Source organism: Pleuronectes platessa, chromosome 1, assembly GCF_947347685.1.
Source record: "Pleuronectes platessa chromosome 1, fPlePla1.1, whole genome shotgun sequence".
Classification (NCBI taxonomy): domain Eukaryota; kingdom Metazoa; phylum Chordata; class Actinopteri; order Pleuronectiformes; family Pleuronectidae; genus Pleuronectes; species Pleuronectes platessa.
This window is the reverse complement of record NC_070626.1, coordinates 32,122,545-32,140,559: the sequence shown is the minus strand read 5'-3', so window position 1 is coordinate 32,140,559 and position 18,015 is coordinate 32,122,545. Positions and strand designations below refer to the sequence as shown.

At 47.7% G+C, this 18,015-nt stretch overlaps 1 protein-coding gene across 1 annotated transcript in view; it reads right to left on the bottom strand.

Moving 5' to 3' along the window:
* vps13c (vacuolar protein sorting 13 homolog C) overlaps positions 1-17,516 on the bottom strand; it is a 32,440-nt gene extending 14,924 nt beyond the window's left edge. The window contains exons 1-48 of the mRNA XM_053428316.1: positions 17,315-17,516; positions 16,270-16,313; positions 15,865-15,907; positions 15,648-15,743; positions 14,037-14,138; positions 13,160-13,269; positions 13,016-13,075; positions 12,880-12,939; positions 12,581-12,661; positions 12,381-12,438; positions 12,002-12,129; positions 11,802-11,908; positions 11,315-11,486; positions 11,005-11,067; positions 10,788-10,926; positions 10,620-10,720; positions 10,397-10,539; positions 10,078-10,270; positions 9,822-9,936; positions 9,596-9,732; positions 9,386-9,518; positions 9,126-9,243; positions 8,895-9,027; positions 8,716-8,788; positions 8,528-8,628; positions 8,259-8,448; positions 8,108-8,187; positions 7,933-7,992; positions 7,599-7,749; positions 7,407-7,523; positions 7,227-7,330; positions 6,969-7,136; positions 4,953-5,257; positions 4,523-4,679; positions 4,206-4,314; positions 3,976-4,106; positions 3,732-3,888; positions 3,580-3,659; positions 3,430-3,489; positions 3,104-3,257; positions 2,618-2,737; positions 2,426-2,529; positions 2,156-2,323; positions 1,706-2,010; positions 1,479-1,626; positions 920-1,061; positions 707-825; positions 240-406 (exon numbers count right to left, since the gene is read on the bottom strand). Of these exons, the coding sequence (XP_053284291.1) occupies positions 240-406; positions 707-825; positions 920-1,061; positions 1,479-1,626; positions 1,706-2,010; positions 2,156-2,323; positions 2,426-2,529; positions 2,618-2,737; positions 3,104-3,257; positions 3,430-3,489; positions 3,580-3,659; positions 3,732-3,888; positions 3,976-4,106; positions 4,206-4,314; positions 4,523-4,679; positions 4,953-5,257; positions 6,969-7,136; positions 7,227-7,330; positions 7,407-7,523; positions 7,599-7,749; positions 7,933-7,992; positions 8,108-8,187; positions 8,259-8,448; positions 8,528-8,628; positions 8,716-8,788; positions 8,895-9,027; positions 9,126-9,243; positions 9,386-9,518; positions 9,596-9,732; positions 9,822-9,936; positions 10,078-10,270; positions 10,397-10,539; positions 10,620-10,720; positions 10,788-10,926; positions 11,005-11,067; positions 11,315-11,486; positions 11,802-11,908; positions 12,002-12,129; positions 12,381-12,438; positions 12,581-12,661; positions 12,880-12,939; positions 13,016-13,075; positions 13,160-13,269; positions 14,037-14,138; positions 15,648-15,743; positions 15,865-15,907; positions 16,270-16,313; positions 17,315-17,414 (5,906 nt within the window). The 5' untranslated portion in view covers positions 17,415-17,516. The remainder of the gene's footprint in view (positions 1-239; positions 407-706; positions 826-919; positions 1,062-1,478; positions 1,627-1,705; positions 2,011-2,155; positions 2,324-2,425; positions 2,530-2,617; positions 2,738-3,103; positions 3,258-3,429; positions 3,490-3,579; positions 3,660-3,731; positions 3,889-3,975; positions 4,107-4,205; positions 4,315-4,522; positions 4,680-4,952; positions 5,258-6,968; positions 7,137-7,226; positions 7,331-7,406; positions 7,524-7,598; positions 7,750-7,932; positions 7,993-8,107; positions 8,188-8,258; positions 8,449-8,527; positions 8,629-8,715; positions 8,789-8,894; positions 9,028-9,125; positions 9,244-9,385; positions 9,519-9,595; positions 9,733-9,821; positions 9,937-10,077; positions 10,271-10,396; positions 10,540-10,619; positions 10,721-10,787; positions 10,927-11,004; positions 11,068-11,314; positions 11,487-11,801; positions 11,909-12,001; positions 12,130-12,380; positions 12,439-12,580; positions 12,662-12,879; positions 12,940-13,015; positions 13,076-13,159; positions 13,270-14,036; positions 14,139-15,647; positions 15,744-15,864; positions 15,908-16,269; positions 16,314-17,314) is intronic.
* Between the last annotated feature and the right edge of the window lie 499 nt (positions 17,517-18,015).

Here is an 18,015-nt window from a genome sequence, read left to right as displayed (position 1 = left end):
CACAATCACCCATTAAACACACTAACACAACTTCTGACTGTTTCCATGTGAGAATTATGAGATTTATTTAAATATTTTACAGTAAAATGACTTTGACATGAGCAGCAGTGAATTTTTACATAGTAACTAATATATATATATATATGTATATTAGTTATCAAAGGTTAAAAAACAATACATTTATATCTAAAAATACATTTAGATACAAGTGTAAGAGTTGAATAGGTCACATGATTTACCGTGAGGTCACCCTGTCCATGCCGGACCTCAGGTCGTCCAGCGTGCAGTCCGTCAGCACCGTGGTCACCTCCATGCTGCCGCTGGCAAACATCCCCCCCGACGTCTTCAGGGACCGGAGGGTGAACTCGCCCAGTCTGAGGTTCTCCAGGTGCTGGAGCTGGAGAGGCTGCAGGGAACAGGAACAACCATCACACACCTGATCCTGGACCAGCTCATTCTGGACCACCTGATCCTGGACCAGCTGATCCTGGACCAGCTGATCCTGGACCACCTGATCCTGGACCAGCTGATCCTGGACCACCTGATCCTGGACCAGCTGATCCTGGACCACCTGATCCTGGACCAGCTGATCCTGGACCACCTGATCCTGGACCAGCTGATCCTGGACCAGCTGATCCTGGACCACCTGATCCTGGACCAGCTGATCCTGGACCAGTCTTACAGAACTGTTGTTACTGTGACGGACCTGCTGTGGGTCGTCGCTGTACAGAACCAGACCAAGAGACTCGATGTTGAACTGGAACTTGAGAGACTCCAGATCTTCATCCTCTTCTTCACTCGTGCTCACACTCGTCTTCACAACACCTGCAGACATGAAACCCGGATCAGGACGAGGGCTCCAGAGACGACAGGAACACAAACACATCAACATGTCTGTAAACATGATCTGTCCTCAGACCTGCAGGGGGCGCTCCCGCTGCTCGGACAGGCAGACTGATCTCCTCCTGCTTTGGGGCGGTCGGCTGCCGACTCCCAGCCTCTCCCAGATTCTCCATCAGGATCCGAAGCAGCACCTTCAGGTCCTCCTGACTTAGCTCCACCTGCAGGCCAAGTAGAGACACTGCAGTTATTAACATCCGTGAGCAGAAGCTGAGACCTGAAGTCACTGAAGCAGCTTCCAGACCTGATCTTAAGTTCAGACTAAGCACAAAGACGGAGCTGCTGGTCCAATCCGAACCTACGTCCAGACGACTACAGACAAGTGGTCAGATCACTACAGACACTAACTCTTCACTACAGGAGACGACTCTTCAGAAACAACTGACCTTCACTGGGTCACATGTGGACTGGGTGTAAAACAAGAGCATGTGATTCTGTGTTAGTTCACGTGTGTTTCTTTATGACGTCTGCAGAGAATTAAACTGTGTGAAGCATCAGAACAACTTTATAACATCTCCAAGGAAAAATCAGAACTGATATATTTATCATCATTCAGATGTTTTTATGAGAAGAACAACCATCATGGGCTTCAGGTCTCCGTCGATCTCCACAGCCGCCATCTTCTTGTACCAGGAAGCAGCGAGGTTCCTCTTGATGTTCAGGTGCAGGTTGACGGGTTCCAGCAGCTCGATGCTGGGTCGACCGGACTCCAGGTCCAAACAGGTCCTGGAGGAAACAGGAGACGAGTCGTTTGAGAGACTTTCCTGAAAACACGTTCTTATTCTTTCTCCTCTGTTCAACCGACCTCGACAGTTTGAGCTGCGTCAGCTCCACGTCCATGTTGTCCACGACCGCCGGCAGGGGACACCCGTCCACAGGAAGCAGAGAGAAGCTGTTACCCACCGTGATCAGACCCAGGTCCATCACCAGTGCATTCTGGGAGGTGGAGGACTGGGGGACGACGATGAGTGGCGCCTTCAGCTTGATGTCCATCGACAGGCGGAAAGTCTTCTTAGCAAAGTCTCGAACGCTGGAAGCCGCCTTCTCCGCCGCCTGAACCGTGGCCGCGCTCAGAGCTTCTTTCGCCGTCTGGAAGTTGCTGCTGAAGTTCTGAAGAAATAATTCATGTTTTAAATATCAGTCGATCCTTGACGATAAAAATCTGAATTGAGAACTTGACCAAACTAAACTAAAGGAAGAAAAAGATGTGATTTAAAACACAGAAAGTTTCTTTTGGTGTCGGAGTGAAACTCACCAGCAGAGACATGAAGAACTTGTGCAGATAAACCACCTGGATGCAGCCGACGTTCAGCTTCACTCGGCCGTCGGTCTGAGACGTGTCGGTGTAGCCGGCGCCCTCGGTGGCGTTCGGAGTCAGACTCATGGAGAAGCTGAAGACCTCGTCCCCCACTATGGAGACAGCCTGAAGGACAGAGGGTCAAAGTTCAACAAGCAGCATCCACAGTGAGTCTCCCAGTGTTAGAGGCTTATTAATATCATTATCAATATGAGTCTCTGATGGGACCTTGCTGTGGATGGTTTGAGAATCCACATCCAGGACGACGACGTCTCGGAGTCGAGCTGAGATAAACGTCTGAGCTCCTTGTTTCACTAAAGATCCCTGAACACCTGGAGATAAAAGACACATCTGTTAAACTTATGTTGACCAATGAAAATCATGAAAAATTTAAATTAAAACTAAGATGTGGTTCTCTACCCTGGATCTTGATGTCGGCCATGTTGCAGCTCTGGTCACACACTAGCACATTGAAGGCCCCCAGTGACATCATCACCTTCAGGTCGATGACATCACTGTCTGCAGGTGACATCGTGGCAGCTGACAGAAAACACAACAACACAACTCGTGAGAGACAAATGGGAAATGGAAGTTAGTTCATGAACCTGATCTGGGGTGAGGTCAGGAGCAACTGAATGAATCATGCTGTGTGTAGATCTACGATGAACAAAGATTTGAATCATTTAAAAACAATTTAATCATCATGTGTTGATATTGTGCTCACAAACAAATCAGCGTTTAAAAGTGCAAATCTGTGATTCATCATGAAACTGCAGAGGTCAGAGGTCGTCTGCTGAGAAGCAGGTCCCTCACATTCACACAAAGAAAAGAGTGATCGGACCTAAATACCAGGTGAACATGAGGTGTGTGTGTGTTTGTGTGTGTGTGTGTGTGTGTTGTACTGACTGGACTTGGCAGAAGGCGTCTTTTCGTCTGTCTTTGGTTTGACGTCTCTCTCAGAGGACATCATGCTGTCAGACATCAGGGCAGTGGACAGGAAGTCGATGGCAGAGAGCAGAGCCTCAGTGTGAAGCAGGAAGTTCAGAGAGGTGAAGGTCACCTGGAGAATCAGAGACACAGGTACACATATAAATACACACACAGTCAGCATGTCATTGTGTGTGTCAGTGTACGTCTGTGTGTGTCAGTGTATGTCTGTGTGTGTGTGTGTGTGTGTGTGTCAGTGTACGTCTGTCTGTGTGTGTGTGTGTGTGTGTGTGCGTTCAGCTCACATTCATCATCTGCTCCGTGTTCTTGTAGTTGGTGGAGAAGTTTGGTGCAGAACGATCGGCCTGAGGAAACACACACAGGTCAAAGGTCAAAACCAATGATGTCAGCTCTCTGATTCTGATCATGTGATCCCAGCGGTCTGATGTCATCACCTTGAAGTACTGCACTTTGAGCAGCTCGGCTCCGGACTCCACCGACGAGCTGACCAGACACAGCGGCTCGCCACTCGAGTCTGAAACGACAGGAAGTGATGAGCGCCTGCGTGACCGTGGACACGCTACAGGAGGTCACAGACGGCTCTGACCTTTGAACTCCAGGCACTTCATGGTGATCTTCTTGATGTACGTGGTGGCACACATGTCGTACTTCCTGACTTTGGTGTCGATGCCCAGGTGAGCGGCGTGGAGGACGAGGAAGGGCGTCTCCGTCTTCTCTCTGGGCTTCTTCAGGGTCAACAGCACCTGAGAACATGGAGGAGCAGAGAGCAGCTTCAGAACCTGGTGAGGGTCCTTCTCAGGTTCTTTAAGCACAGAGATGTTCTGTCATACCTCTTTGATTTCAAAGTTCAGCAGGACGTTGATGATGTTTTCAGTTGGACCTCCAATGGTGGGCGGGGTCACAGCAGATCCCGACTGTGGTGACATCACCTCCACCTGCTGCTCAGCAAGCACCGCCCTCTCTGAGGAGGCAGAGCACAGTTTCTCAAGGGTCAGCACCTGATTGGACGATAATCACCAGAGTCAGTGGCCCAGATTTCCCATAATGCACCCTGAGTCACCTTGAGCCGCCCGACTTTTGACGTCCATGTCGTGCTCTTTGCTTCCTTCACCGATGTTCTCAACCAGGATCTTCATCAGCACGCCGAGGTCTTCCTCACTCAGACTCATCTGAAACACAGACACAGACGTCACAGATGAGTCATCACTGCTCTTTCATTGGTCAACGTTCAAGCTAGCTCAGTAATGACTTAGCTTCGCATAAGAGATGAGATAACGTAGGTTGTGATGCGTTGTTAAAAAGCAGATGAAAGACAAACGCTATCGTCTCGTTCCCAAATCGTTTGACTCAGTTTCTAAAAGAAGGTTGGAGACGTACGTCCAGCGAGCGCAGGACTCCCTGGACCTGGACCGCGGGGATCTCTGTGAACCAGGAAGCTGCGAGGTTCCTGGTGACGAGCAGCTCCAAGTTGATTGGCTGAAGGATCTCGATGTCTGAGGAGATGAGCTGAGAGGAGTCCGGCCTCAGAACGGTTCTAAATAAAGAAGAAACATGTATTCAATATTATTCATTCATTTATTCAAGAGAAGGTTCCCACCTGTGGAAGAACATTATAGTATATTATTCTGAGTCATGATGATGTCATGGCATCTCCCTGGGTCAGTGAACAACTGCTAACAGGTAAGATGCTAACTGGCTAGGAGCATCATCCAGCTCTGTCATTGGTCAGAGGTCAAAGGTCACCTCACAGGCGAGTTCTCTCTGGTGTGACTGAGTTTTTAAGCACGTGTGTGTTTGATTTACTCACCTGGAGAGTTTCAGCTGCGTCAGCTTCACATTCATCTTCTCCACCACGGCCGGCAGAGAGAAACCTTCAACAGGAAGCAGAGAGAAGCTGTTTTCCACCGTGATCAGACCTAGATCCACCACAACTGCATTCTGGGAGGTGGAGGACTGGGGGATGATGATGAGTGGCGCCTTCAGCTTGATGTCCATGGACAGACGAAAGCTCTTCTGGGCAAAGTCCCGAACGCTGGACACCGCCTTCTCTGCTGCCTGAGCCGTGGCGGCGCTCAGAGCTTCTTTAGCCGTCTGGAAGTTGTCTACAAACATCTTAAGAACAACACAAAGAAACCGGGAGTGAGACGACGACAGAGGGACAAGATGGAGACGTTCAGAGAAACACTATGAGGCAGGAGAGGGAGTCGATGAGGGGCGTTCATTTCTGTCTCATAAACATTCAGAGGAAAAATGTGAACCTCAAATAAAATCATTTCTACATTTACACAAAGTGTATGAGAGGAAACATGAGACTCACAGGTTGAATATGATCTCTGACTCTCCAGTTCCACTGAGAATATATAATATAATCATAAGATAATAATAATAAATATCAAGTCTGAATCTGAAACCTGATTTGTCTCATTATGTTCACAGGTTGAAGTTTATGAAACAAAAATGAAGTTCAAACAGATTCAAATCTGTCAGGTGAACAGGAAGTGAGGTCACACAGGCAGGTCATGTGATTGAGGGCTGGGGGGGGGGGGGTGAGTGATGGCAGCTGTGTGAGATGAACAGCACGTATGAGGAGATGAACACGAGCAGCCCTCCCTCATCTTTTCTTTCTTCATCCCTCCATCTGAGCTCAGCCAATCAAATGTGACTTTGTTTGTTTTTACCTTCTCACAGTCTCAGCCGGGTGGAGTTAAACTTTCAGTGTCTCTTTTTTTGAGGGATGATTTAAACACGTTAACAGATGACTGCTGGATTCTTGTTGCTCAGTTTCACTTTAAATTCTCCAAATCGAAAAAAACTGATTTTAAAAGGAAACGTCTCGAAACGACAGGAGTTTGAATTGCAGCAGAAAAAGTTTTGTCTCAGATGAAAACACAGACGACGGATCAACGAGAGTCAACGAGTGCAAATCAGCCGCGGGGTCGAGACCCAGAGATAAAGTAGATCCTGTTAAACCTGGACTTTCTCCTCTAGCGCCTCCCTCAGGACAAACAGGTTACTCTGCATGTTATTCATCATGATGGAGTTTAAAGTGACGGTGCAGTGAAGCTAAAGCTGAAGGTTTGATGCAGCAGGTCAGCGCTCGTGCTGGAAGCTGTACCTGATCAGCAGACGAGTACTGAAAACAAAAAGAAGCCTGAAAGAACAAAACACATCAACAAGACAAGAAACATGAGACAGGAAAGAGACAAACAAACACTTTCACAATAAAGTTCTGTTTAAAAGATTCTGTTAACTATTTATTATCTTCCTGATTTTCATTTTCCAGTTTGTCGTCATTTTCCCTCTATTTTATTACATCCTGTTGGCATCACTCAGACAGGAAATGAGCTGAACTAATCAGGAAGTAATTTGGAAACATTGATGTTACAAAATGAAAACAATAGAATAAATGTTATATAGTTAACATTTTATTCTGGTTGCTAACCAATCACAGGATCAGCTGATTATGAGGCAAAGAAGGATGTGATAACATCTGAAATATGATCGTTAATTATTAATGAAACCTAAAACTTCTAAGGCAGTTTAGTTTTTACAGAATAAAATGTTTGTTTGTTATTACCATCGATAATAATTAAAAATATTATCCCACCTGGTTATTGTTGGGAATCTAGATGAAAGTTAATAGAAGTGTCTGACATCACACAGAGACAATATGAGACAAATACAGAACATTCAATAAACACAACGGATGCTGAATATATGTGAAAATAATCAACACTGTGAATATATTAATGTGTTTTTGTATATAAAGTATTGTGTGTAGATTATTCCTTGTTTCTATGTATTAATAGATAAAGCTACTGACCAGCAGCGACATGAGGAACTTGTGCAGGTAGACGATGTTGATGCAGCCCAGACGCATGGAGACCTTCCCGTCCACCTTGGACATGTCTCTGTAGCCGTCCCCCTCCGTCGCCCCCGGCCACAACACCAGTTTGAAGCTGAACACCTCTTCACCCATGATGGACACAGCCTGCAACAAGAGCCAATCAGCTGTCAGAGAAGGCGTGACATCATCACGCACACCGGCGTGATGGGAATCGAACCATGTCGGTCCTCACACCTTCCTGTGGACGGTTTTCAGGTTGACGTCTGTGACCACGATGTCTCGGAGTCGGGCGAACACCTCGGTCTCCTTCGCCTGCACCAACACTGACGCATCGATTCCTGCAGGGGGCGACAGCGAGCACGGTTCAGTCGATGAGCTTCATGAAGGTCAGTGTGTAGTTGATGATGTTTGTACCTTGGACTCTGATGTCAGCGATGCTGCAGCGGTCGTCACACACCTCCACGTGGAAACAACCCAACACAGCAAACAGCTTGAAGCTGTAGACGCCGCCATCTTTGACTCCTTTAGACACTGTGGGCGGAGCAGAGACAGACTGTCACTCTCAGGACGTCACGCTCTGACACACTGGTGCTGACAGTCACTCACCTGTCCGTCCCGGTCCTGTCCTCTCCACCTGTTTCTTGGAGTCTCGGTCCCGGGCGGTGCTGAGATCTGACGGCAGGGCGCTGTTCAGGTAGTTGATGGTCGAGAGCAGAGCTTTAGTGTGAAGGAGGAAGTCCAGAGAGGAAAACTCCACCTGAGAACAGGAAGGAAACAGCTGTGATCAGCTGACAGGAAGAAAAACGTCTCCTCATTCATCTCTCAACACAGATCACAAAGAAAACAAGAAATAAAGTCATGAAACAACTTTGAAGCTGAAAGAAATTAATACAATCAAGAATAAGTAAAGCAGCTCTCATTGTGTAGCTCCTCCACTCACCTTCAGTGTCTGCTCAGTGTTGTCGAACAGAGTCTGGAAGCTCGGACCTTTGGGGTCAGCCTGAAGGACGACACACACAGACACACACATTAAAAGACACACACACACACACACACACTTGATCCACCTGAGATCATGTGACTCTGTGGTGAACAGGTGACTGGATGATTCTCACCTTGATGAACTCGACCTTCAGCAGGTTTGAACTCTTCTGCTCTGAAGAACTGATCAGGTGGAGAGGACGAGTCCTGTCGTCTGAAACACACACACACACATAAATACACAACAACAACACACACAACGTGTTTAGGTTCAGCAGTCTCCACCTTCTTGACATTCAGATAACAAACACTGGTTAAAGTTCGGACCTCCACAGTAGTCCAGTGTGACGCTGCGCAGGTATGAGGTGGCGCTCAGGTCGAAGCTCCGCCTCTTCCCTTCAGCCCCGAGCTGACAGACACTGAGGGACAAGACGGTTTTCTCCTCGTCCTCCTGCCGCGTCAGCTCCAGCAGCACCTGAACACACCACCAGAGGTCCCCGTTACACCGAGCCACATGGCCGACACTGACCCGGGGACAGAGGAGCCCAACGCACCTCTTTGACCTCGAACTGGAAGTGAAGGTCGATCAGTTCCTCCAGAGCCGAGCGCTGCAGGTCTTCATCAGTCGACTTCTCACTGACGTCTTCATCAGAGTCTGAGAAACATGAAAGGATCAAACAGGAGCACACGTGGAGTCACTACAGGAACATGTGCAGCCAATCACAATGCAGGAAGCACCAACCGGTTTCCATGGCGTCCAGGAGGGCGGGGGGGAGGCTGAGCGCTCGTGTTCTGACGTCAGCCAATGACCGAACCTGAAGAAGGAAGTACGGCCAAATATGGTGACATCAATGCTGCAGTCACCTGTCAATCAAACTTCTTCCCCTCATGGCTATTATTGTTGGACTTTACCAACTGTACCTTCTCTGTGGGGGTGGAGGGGGAGGAGCCCATGTCTGGGAGGGGGATGCTTTGGACCAGCTCCCAAACGTTCTGGATTTTCTGATCGGAAATCTTTACATGAAGCAGCGGCAGTTCCCCAGACACCTTGAACCTGAATCACACGTGAGTCAACAGAGTCAGGCTGGGGGGGGGGGGGGGGGGGGGGATTCAGAGTCAGTGTAGTGGCTGGTGTCCACAGGTGAGTGTTACCTGGGCATCCTGGCGTCTTTGGCCACCATGCACTTCGCCAGGTGGAGGGTGAAGTCCATCGGTTGGAGGATGTGTTGAAGTGAGGAACCCTGAAGACGAGCCGACTTCCACGCCTCACCTGGAACCAGTTCACACCTGGACTCAGAAAATGTACACACACCTGCGTATGTGTGTGTGTGTGTGTGTGTGTGTGTGTGTGTGTGTGTGTGTGTGTGTGTGTGTGTGTGTGTGTGTGTGTGTGTGTGTGTGCGTGTGTGTACCTGACTTGCTGTACAGGACCTGGACTCGTCTCAGCTCTACGTTGAATCTCTCATAGGCTCGATCCATGATCTCCTCTAGAGACGAGAAGGACGATGAAGACGAACTAAAGCTGCTCTGATCCACGCTGTTCAACTGAAAACACACACATTTAACTACACATTTAACTACACACTTAACTTCATTCAGAATCAAATAAGAACAGAACTGACCTGTAAGCTGCCAAAGTCCACGATGATGAGGTCCGACTCGTCGCTGTAGAAGCCAGACTTTGGGATCAGCAGGTAGGACGGCTTCAGGTCAATCCTCAGGTCCAGAACCTTTCTGGTCTCAATGATGTGAGACAAACCTGCAGAGACCAGAACCAAAACCCGTCAGAGTCCTGAGAAACACACCGGAACAATTCATCAATACAACGGCTGTTTACATCCAACTGACCTGTGGCTGTTTTCTCTTTGATCTCCTCCAGTTTTGAGAGAGTGGCCGAGGTCAGGACCTCGAGGTCGACACCTTTCCCCGTCTGAAAGAACTCCACCATGCTGTTCACTGTCAGCTACAGGACAAACAGACACAGAGGGATCAAACCAGAACCAGGAGCAGAACCAGGAGCAGAACCAGGAGCAGAACAAGGAGCAGAACCAATCGGCACTGACAGATTTAGATCAGACACATATGATGTGATATCTGCTCTTACCGCGTCGTAGATGATCTCCACCGGCTGTGATTGGACCCTGATCAGCTGGTCGGCGGCGCTCTCCTCTGGGTTCAACTCAAACACGACGTTGAGCAGAGACGAGGAGGAGTCTCCGACTGAGGCGATGAGAGAAGGTATCGCCCCCTGCTGCAGCAAACCAGTAACATACCAGTGCTCCAGAGCCGCCTCCACCCTGCAGGATGATAGAGAGGGTTAAATATTTACGCCTGTGGAAATGTGTTTACTACAACATGTAGTACATGGAGAGATCATGTGATCTTATCACATGGCGCTCTGGCCCCGGCTTGGAGACGCCCACCTGATGGCCTGAGCTCCAGGTCTCTGAGATATCTTGGTGCTGAGGTCGATCATTTGGATCTTCAGGATCTCTGGGACGTCCGGCAGTTCTCTGAGAGTCACCGACGTCCTCAACAGCTGGAAGCTGACGACCACGGCTACGTACTGAAACACACGCACATTCAAAGAGTGATGTTTGTCTTGAAGGTGGCGCTAGAGAGTCAATACATGGAAACACATTCTACCTGCTTGGGCAGCGTCAGGCTGTGGGAGCTGCCGCTGTACCCGATGGCCGAGTAGAGTTTTTCCTTCTCGTCAGTCGTCATGAGTTCGTCGAGTCCTGAACCTGAACACAACGAACTCTTAGTTTCAGTTTCTGAACCCAATGAATCCTTTTCAGATCAAGAACTTACTCTCCGTGTCCTTGCTCTCCTCCTGCTCCTGTTCCTCCTTTTTAGCCTTTCTCCCAAACAAGCTGCCGAAGAAACCTCCCCCCTGCTTCTGCCCCCCCGTCACTTTCTTCGCCACCACCTTCTGCCCGGACCTGATCACCTGTTGGGGGGGAGGAGTCACATGTTGAAGTGTTCAGTGTTAAACTGGACCTGTGTCTCAGTGGGGGGCGGAGCTTACCTCCATCTGAGCCTGCTGTCGAGCCAAAGTGATGTTGAACACGTCCAGAACTTTCTCCAGCTCCTGGAGGAAACAGGTTCAGATCCAGAGAGGTTCATTTTCTAGATAAACCTTTATTTTCATAAGCAGCAGAGAACTTTAGTTTGAAAATGTCTCACAGTTAAAAATGATTTATAAACTCATCACTGTTGTTTTCTGAGTGTCTCCACTTCGTTGTGTTGGTGAAGATTCTAAAGGAGACAGATCTTCTGACAGACTGACTGCGTTTACGTACAGGATCAGACCCTTGTGGTCATTTTTTGTACTGCACCTGGATGCGTCGCTCTGTGTCCGGACTGGACTTGCCCTGACTCAGTTTGGTCTTGAAGACGGACTTGTACTTCTTCAGGTTCTCTCTGTGGAGTCTGATGTTGGACCAGGACCACATGCGACTGTAGCGCCGGATGTGGACCTCCAGGATGCTGTCGAGGCCGTACCTCCACCTGAGAACACAAACACACCCTACTGGTCGGTCTGAGAAACTACATGTCAAAGCTGAAGCAGGAAATCTCAAATAGGATTCATCACTGTCACAGTTTCCTGAAGACGCTCCACTGATCTAGGTACTGGAGTTAGACTTTGATGTCAGGCCAAACTGAGTGTCCTCGTGAATCGCGAGACATGTGAAGAACCAAAGGGAACTCAGGGGGGGGGGGGGGGGGGGGGGTCTGTTGAGACTGTCATTCCCACTGCAGCCTGTGGGGGTCGCTGAGATGAAAACACTTTCTCCTCTGAGTGATGAGTTACAATAAACTAACCAGAGTTTGGTGTTTTTGTGAACAGAGACTTCAGGCCTGAACTTCCTGTAGGGGGCGTTCTTCACCATACAGTTGATAGACTCCAGCAGATCCACCATGGACAGGTACTGTAAACAGACAGGAGAAACTCAGACAACACACACAAACAAACACACACACACACACACAAAGACACATTAACTGTCTCTTGTGTCTGTTACCTGTGGTTTGGTCATCTCTAGGGCGATGTTCTGAACCTCCAGGTGGAGCTTTGCTTTCGGGGTTTTCAGCTCCAGCTCCGCGTTTGGGTTGATGCACATTTTAGCCGAAGCAAAGATCGGCTTGAAAACTACAGAAGAACCAACAAATCAACCAATCAGAGAACAGGATGTGTCAAATATTAATAAATAACTCACTGTTAATGAATAACTGATTTTCTGTAGAAGTAACTGAAGATGTATTGTGTTACTGCAAACTTGTATACCATCTACTTTTTATACTGCCACCTTCTGGTGTGTACTGGTTACTTCTACATGTTCACTGAACAAATGTTATTAAGATTAAATGTGAGAAAAACTGGTGAGGGAATCATAAACTCACTGTATTGGTAGTGATGGAGCTGCTGGTCTGAGCTGCTGATCCCAGACTTCAACTGAGTCTGGAGGAAGAGGAAGAGGAAGAGGAGAAGGAGAAGGAGGAAGAGGAGGAGAAGGAGAAGGAAGAGAAGGATCATCAATCATTCAATAGTTTTCACTTTCTTTAGTGGAAACCAGCTGCTGCATTAGAACATCACAACTCACCACAATTTCCTCCCATGATCCTTTGTAAAATATGGGACTGTTGACGTTCCAGTAGGCACAGAGACACTCGAGACGCCCGAGCTGAAACCATCAAACAGTGTGGCGTCAGGAATCGATCCAATCAGAGGACAGAAGGGACACAAGCTTTTGGCTCAATGTGGAGAAATCGGGTTACACAGGTAACCAAACAGAGCTTCTGTTTCTAAACCAATCAGCTTCTGTCTTTATCCCGTTTAAACCAATCAGCTTCTGTCTTTACCCCATGATGAAACTCAGGTAAATGAAGTGAGGTCTGTCACCTTATAGATGATCTTTGCTGCTTCGTTAAGGATACACGACTTCCAGTTCTCATCAGTCGTCTGAACAGAAAGAAAACATGAATTACAGGTCAACACCAGACCTATCACAAGTGGATCATGTGTGTGTGTGTGTTACCAGTAGGCTGAGCTCGGACAGGGTCACTCCCACAGAGAGGGGGTGCTCTGGGTCCGACAGCTGAAACATATGAGACAGTGTCACTATAGTTGGGGTCTTACCCCGTGGACCTGGACCTGAACCTGAACCTGGATCAGTACTTACGTCGTCCTCAAAGCGCAGGTGGATGCTGCTGATCTTCACCTGCAGGTTTTTAATAACCTGAGTCGCCAGTTTTTCCATTAACGTGTCTTTTTTCTCCTCCTGAGGTTTTTCTGAAACAAAGAGAGTCGCTCAGAGACCAGGACCTGAACAGAAATCTGAGACCTGGACTCTGAGGTAACGTGTGTCCCACCAGGGACGCATGTCCGATGTGTCTGACCACAGAAAAGACAGCAGACCTGTCTCCTCCGTCCAGACGCTCTCATGTCAGATCCAGAAGGTGAAAACTCACCTGATTTGTTGTCGAGTCCTTTCAGCTTCTTCAAACCTTTTTTGTGCTTTTTATGCTTTTTAAATCCTTTTGGGACTTGGCAGCGTTAAAAGCAGAGAATCAACAGTTAGTGACAGAAAAGCCCGAAAACACAGAGGAAGCAGAAACCCACCTTCAACAGGTGAGGGTCAAAGGTCAGAGTGAGTGTAATGAGTCAACAGTGTGTGACAAGGCAGGTGAGGGTACTGACAGTGTGTGATGTCATCACGTAGCAACAGTCCAGTGGGGTGTCACTACATGTCTATGTGTCATTGTGTCATTGTGTGTGTCATTGTGTGTGTTACCGTTCTGAGGCTCCTTGTAAACAACACTCTCCAGACCGAAGAGCAGATCTCCAGTCTGAGATGCTGACATCATACGCAGCATGAACAGCACAGACAAAGTTAATACATGCATCCATTCCAACTGTGTGTGTCTGCTGTGTTTCATTGTGTCCGACAACAGGAACACAAACAGGAAGCAGGAAGAACAACAGGAAGCAGGAAGCACAAACAGGAGGTCAGTGAGAGGTCAGAGGTCAGTGAGAGGTCAGAGGTCAGCGGGTCTCACCTCTGCGTGCAGCCATCTGTAACGCCTCCTCGATGCGCTGCAGCTCTCGCTGCTTCGCCTCCTGCTGGTGACGCTCCTCCTTCGCCGCATCGAACTTGATCGCTGAAATAAAAAAAAACACAAACAAAAAGTCAAGTTTTGGATTAAGCAGATGTTTTACTTCACCCGTCACCTCCGGCCACCGGATCCACCTGTTGAAATAAAGAGAACTACACCTAAAGACAGAAATGGAACTGCTGCCAAGACCAGCCCCACATCTGATCCCAGACCTGCTCTGATAACAGGATGCTGATCAGTGTCCTCGTACTCATCACTGCTGCAGGTTTTTATTCTACAGAATGAAAACTGTTCCAGAACCAGAACCTAGTAAAACCTCCTGGGTCAGTGAGAACTACTCATGACCCTGTGAATACATATTTCAGAAGCAAATCCCAGAATAGAAAGCAGAGAACTACAACAGAAACCAATAGAGACCACTTAACTACAACAGAAACCAAAAACCTAAAAAGGAAAGCAGTGAACGTGAATCAACCTCAGGTCTGAATTTGAAGGAGAAAGATGACGAACAATGCAATGTTCAGGTCTTTTATTGTGAAGGGTAATGTTTGATTAACGACAGGAAACAGAGACAGGATCTGGACCATCACCTGAGAACCTGAATCTTACCGTTATACGGACACGATTCCAGCTGAGATCCAGCTGCAACACACACACAACCACACCTGAGAAAACACACTCCATCCTAAATAACACAATGTCAGACATGATGTATGAGCTCCGCCTCCAGACCAGCCAATCAGAACCTGAGATTTTGAACATTGATTTTACCAGCCCTCATCTCTGGAGATGATCCGGTCCGAGGACAGTCCTGAGGGTGATGACCACCTGCGGCCACCCATACTTGACTCTGATTGGTTTGTTTGTCTGACTTGCATGTTGTATTGTTTGAATGGGGAAATTAAAGAAACTGTTCATTAAGTTAATCCACACAAAACAAGGTGGGAGTGAACCCCCCCCCCCCCCCCCGATGTGGAGCATCGCCTCAGAGTGTGGAGGATCATCAAGTCTGTTTAGCTTTGACTGGTTCTGAAGCAGCAGATCACTGAAGTAATACCCCAGTCAGGACTGGCTCCTGTTTGATGTCTGTGATGAATCTCAGATTCAGGAGGACTGATGTGGATCCGGTCCTGGTCTTGGATCAGTTGACCTGCTGTTGAACAGTTTGTCAATCAAGTCTTCATGTGTCTTTAGATTGAGTTGGACATGGACATGACATACGAGTCAGAACTATTCCCTTTGAAATATCCAACTGGAAGACCCTGAGGTAGACCAGGACCCCATCAGAACCCTCTTCAGGTCCTGTTTCACCTTTAGGGACCGGTCTCAGGCCAATTCCCATGGTGACCAGGGGACGATGAAAGGACAGAACTTTGATGGGATATCAGTCTCCCGAGCGTTCTGATCATTGAGTGATTTAGGATAATCCAAACTGGTACCCAGACAGCTCCGTCTTCAGGTTTTTGTGCAGGGGGAGTGTGACATGAATATCTGTCGATTTATCTGGTGTCTGACAACCTGACAGAAGTTTAAACACGTGATCGCATCACTTACTGGCTCCAGGAACCACCAGCAGGTACAGACCATCCAACGTGGCGACCACAGCATCGTTGTAAAGGTTCTTCCAGGGAATCTTCAACGTCAACTTCCCTGAAACACAGAACGAGTATCAGGCTCGACTGTTTCTATTCATTCATTGATCAGACCTACTGATCAGAGAGTGAACGTGTTGAGACAAAGAGCAGGAGATGCAGAGTAGGTGGGAACTCACCGATCTGTCCTGCTTTCACTTTGAAGGGAACATCGAAGTCACTCTGAAACACAAACACACAAACTGCTGTTATCAATACAGACACAATAATTAGTGCATTAATAAATAATCTAAAGAATGAGGGAAGATTAAGTCTAGGTATAACCTGCCTTCATCACCTAGATATTTAGTAATTGAACCTCTGGGTTTCTGTACAGCCTGAAGGGGGCGCTGCTGTAACTACAACCTATCATGACTACAGAAGACTCTGGTGTACAGTCAGGGGAGGGTTCATAATGAAGCAGACGTCTAACTCTGAGCTACTGAAGAAGTCTGTGTGTTTAACACGTCCGATGGTGACGATGATCTGTGACCACGATGAGGCTTGAGGCTTCACACCAACGCCACAGAGTCACTGTCACTTACCAGAGCGTTCTCCTTCACCCGCAGGTTCTCCAGAACAACGTTTCCTAAAGAACAAGAAGAAGAAACATGTTTCTGTTGTTTCACATTACATGTTGCAGTCATGTGTTCACATGAACATATAAACATGTGTCCACAGTGTACATGTAACATGTCTTGGTCCAACACGTCTTTGTCATTCTGTGTGAAAAACAATCTGAAGTTTAATTCATGGTAATAATCAATAATCTGATGATTTCCACCTGCTGGGAACTCAGAGCTGATTGGTGGATTCAGCTGTCAGTCATGTGACACAGGTGTGACTCCGGTATGAACGCTGATCAGGTTTCACCAGTGACAAACACCTGTCATAACAGCCCGGTTCTTATCACGGATATGAGACATTTAGATACACCGCCTCTGTCTGGTCCATATATGTAATTGATCTCTCTGGTTTGTTCAGATCATAATTCACTTGAATAAACGGACTCTGTTCTCAGATCAGTTCAACGTGATGTGGTTTCTCATCACAAGTTCAAATTGCATCCTCGTGTTTACTGGTTGACCGCTTGTTGTCACGTGTCCTCTGGCCCGATGACAGTTGAGATAATCGCACCAAACCTCGTTCGAACTGCTTCTAATTTCACCTGAATGGTTTCGCAGGTGACATTTAATGGATGAAAACATGAGTCTGCGCAGTTTCATTGATGCTAAAGAGCCGTTTTGCACTTCGGCAGCACACAGACCCACAACAGCTCGTCTGACCCTCGAGACTTCACATGTAAACACACAACATCCTGCTCGAGTCCTCTGACGTCTCACTATATTTTGCCTGAGAGCACAGGGCGAAGCTTTGACTAAACTTTAAATTGCATCCAAACAAAAGATAATTTGTCGTTATGATTGACGCCGAACGGAACAACGGGTCTTGTAGTTCCACGGAGGGCGTTCAGATACGTGATTAGAAGTGTTTGTTAACGTACAGACCGCGATGGACTTTAATTTGTGACATTACTGATCGGAGTCTGGCGTGTTGTTGCGGTAGCTGCTAGCTAGCTGCTGGGCTCACCTCCCCAGATCCCGATCTTCAGCTGAGACTTGTCCAGGTTCTCCACATAGTCCCCGATGAACCTGTTGAGCAGGTCGCTCACCAGGGACTCGAACACCATGACGCAAAGATCCGAACCCGACCTGCCGAGCGGCCACCGTCTGACTTCCGGTTCAGATGGTGACAGGAGATCGGTTAGTGATGTCTGAGAGAGAGGGGGCGGGAGAGAGAGAGAGAGAGAGAGAGAGAGAGAGAGAGAGAGAGAGAGAGAGAGAGAGAGAGAGAGAGAGAGAGAGAGAGAGAGAGAGAGAGACATGGGGAGACACAGAGAGAGAGAGAGAGAGAGGGAGAGAGAGAGAGAGGTGTGCGTGTGTTAATGTGTGTGTGTAAAGTGTCCTTGTCTTTCTATAGTTATGAGGTCAATTTAGGTTAACACCATCATTGTGAGGACATGATGTGTCATATCTGGTCCTCACAAAGTCAAAGGGTTGTTTAAGACATTTAGTTGTGATGGGGGGGTGCATTATGTCAATGACACAGCTATAGAGAGACCAGTGTGTGTGTGTGTGTGTGTGTGTGCGTGTGTGTGTGTGTGTGTGTGTGTGTGTGTGTGTGTGTGTGTCTGTGTGCTAGTACTTGTACATATATCTTTTTGACGACCAATCACCCTACAACCTACAGAGTAAGGACATTTTGTCTGGTCCTCACTTAGATAGATCTTC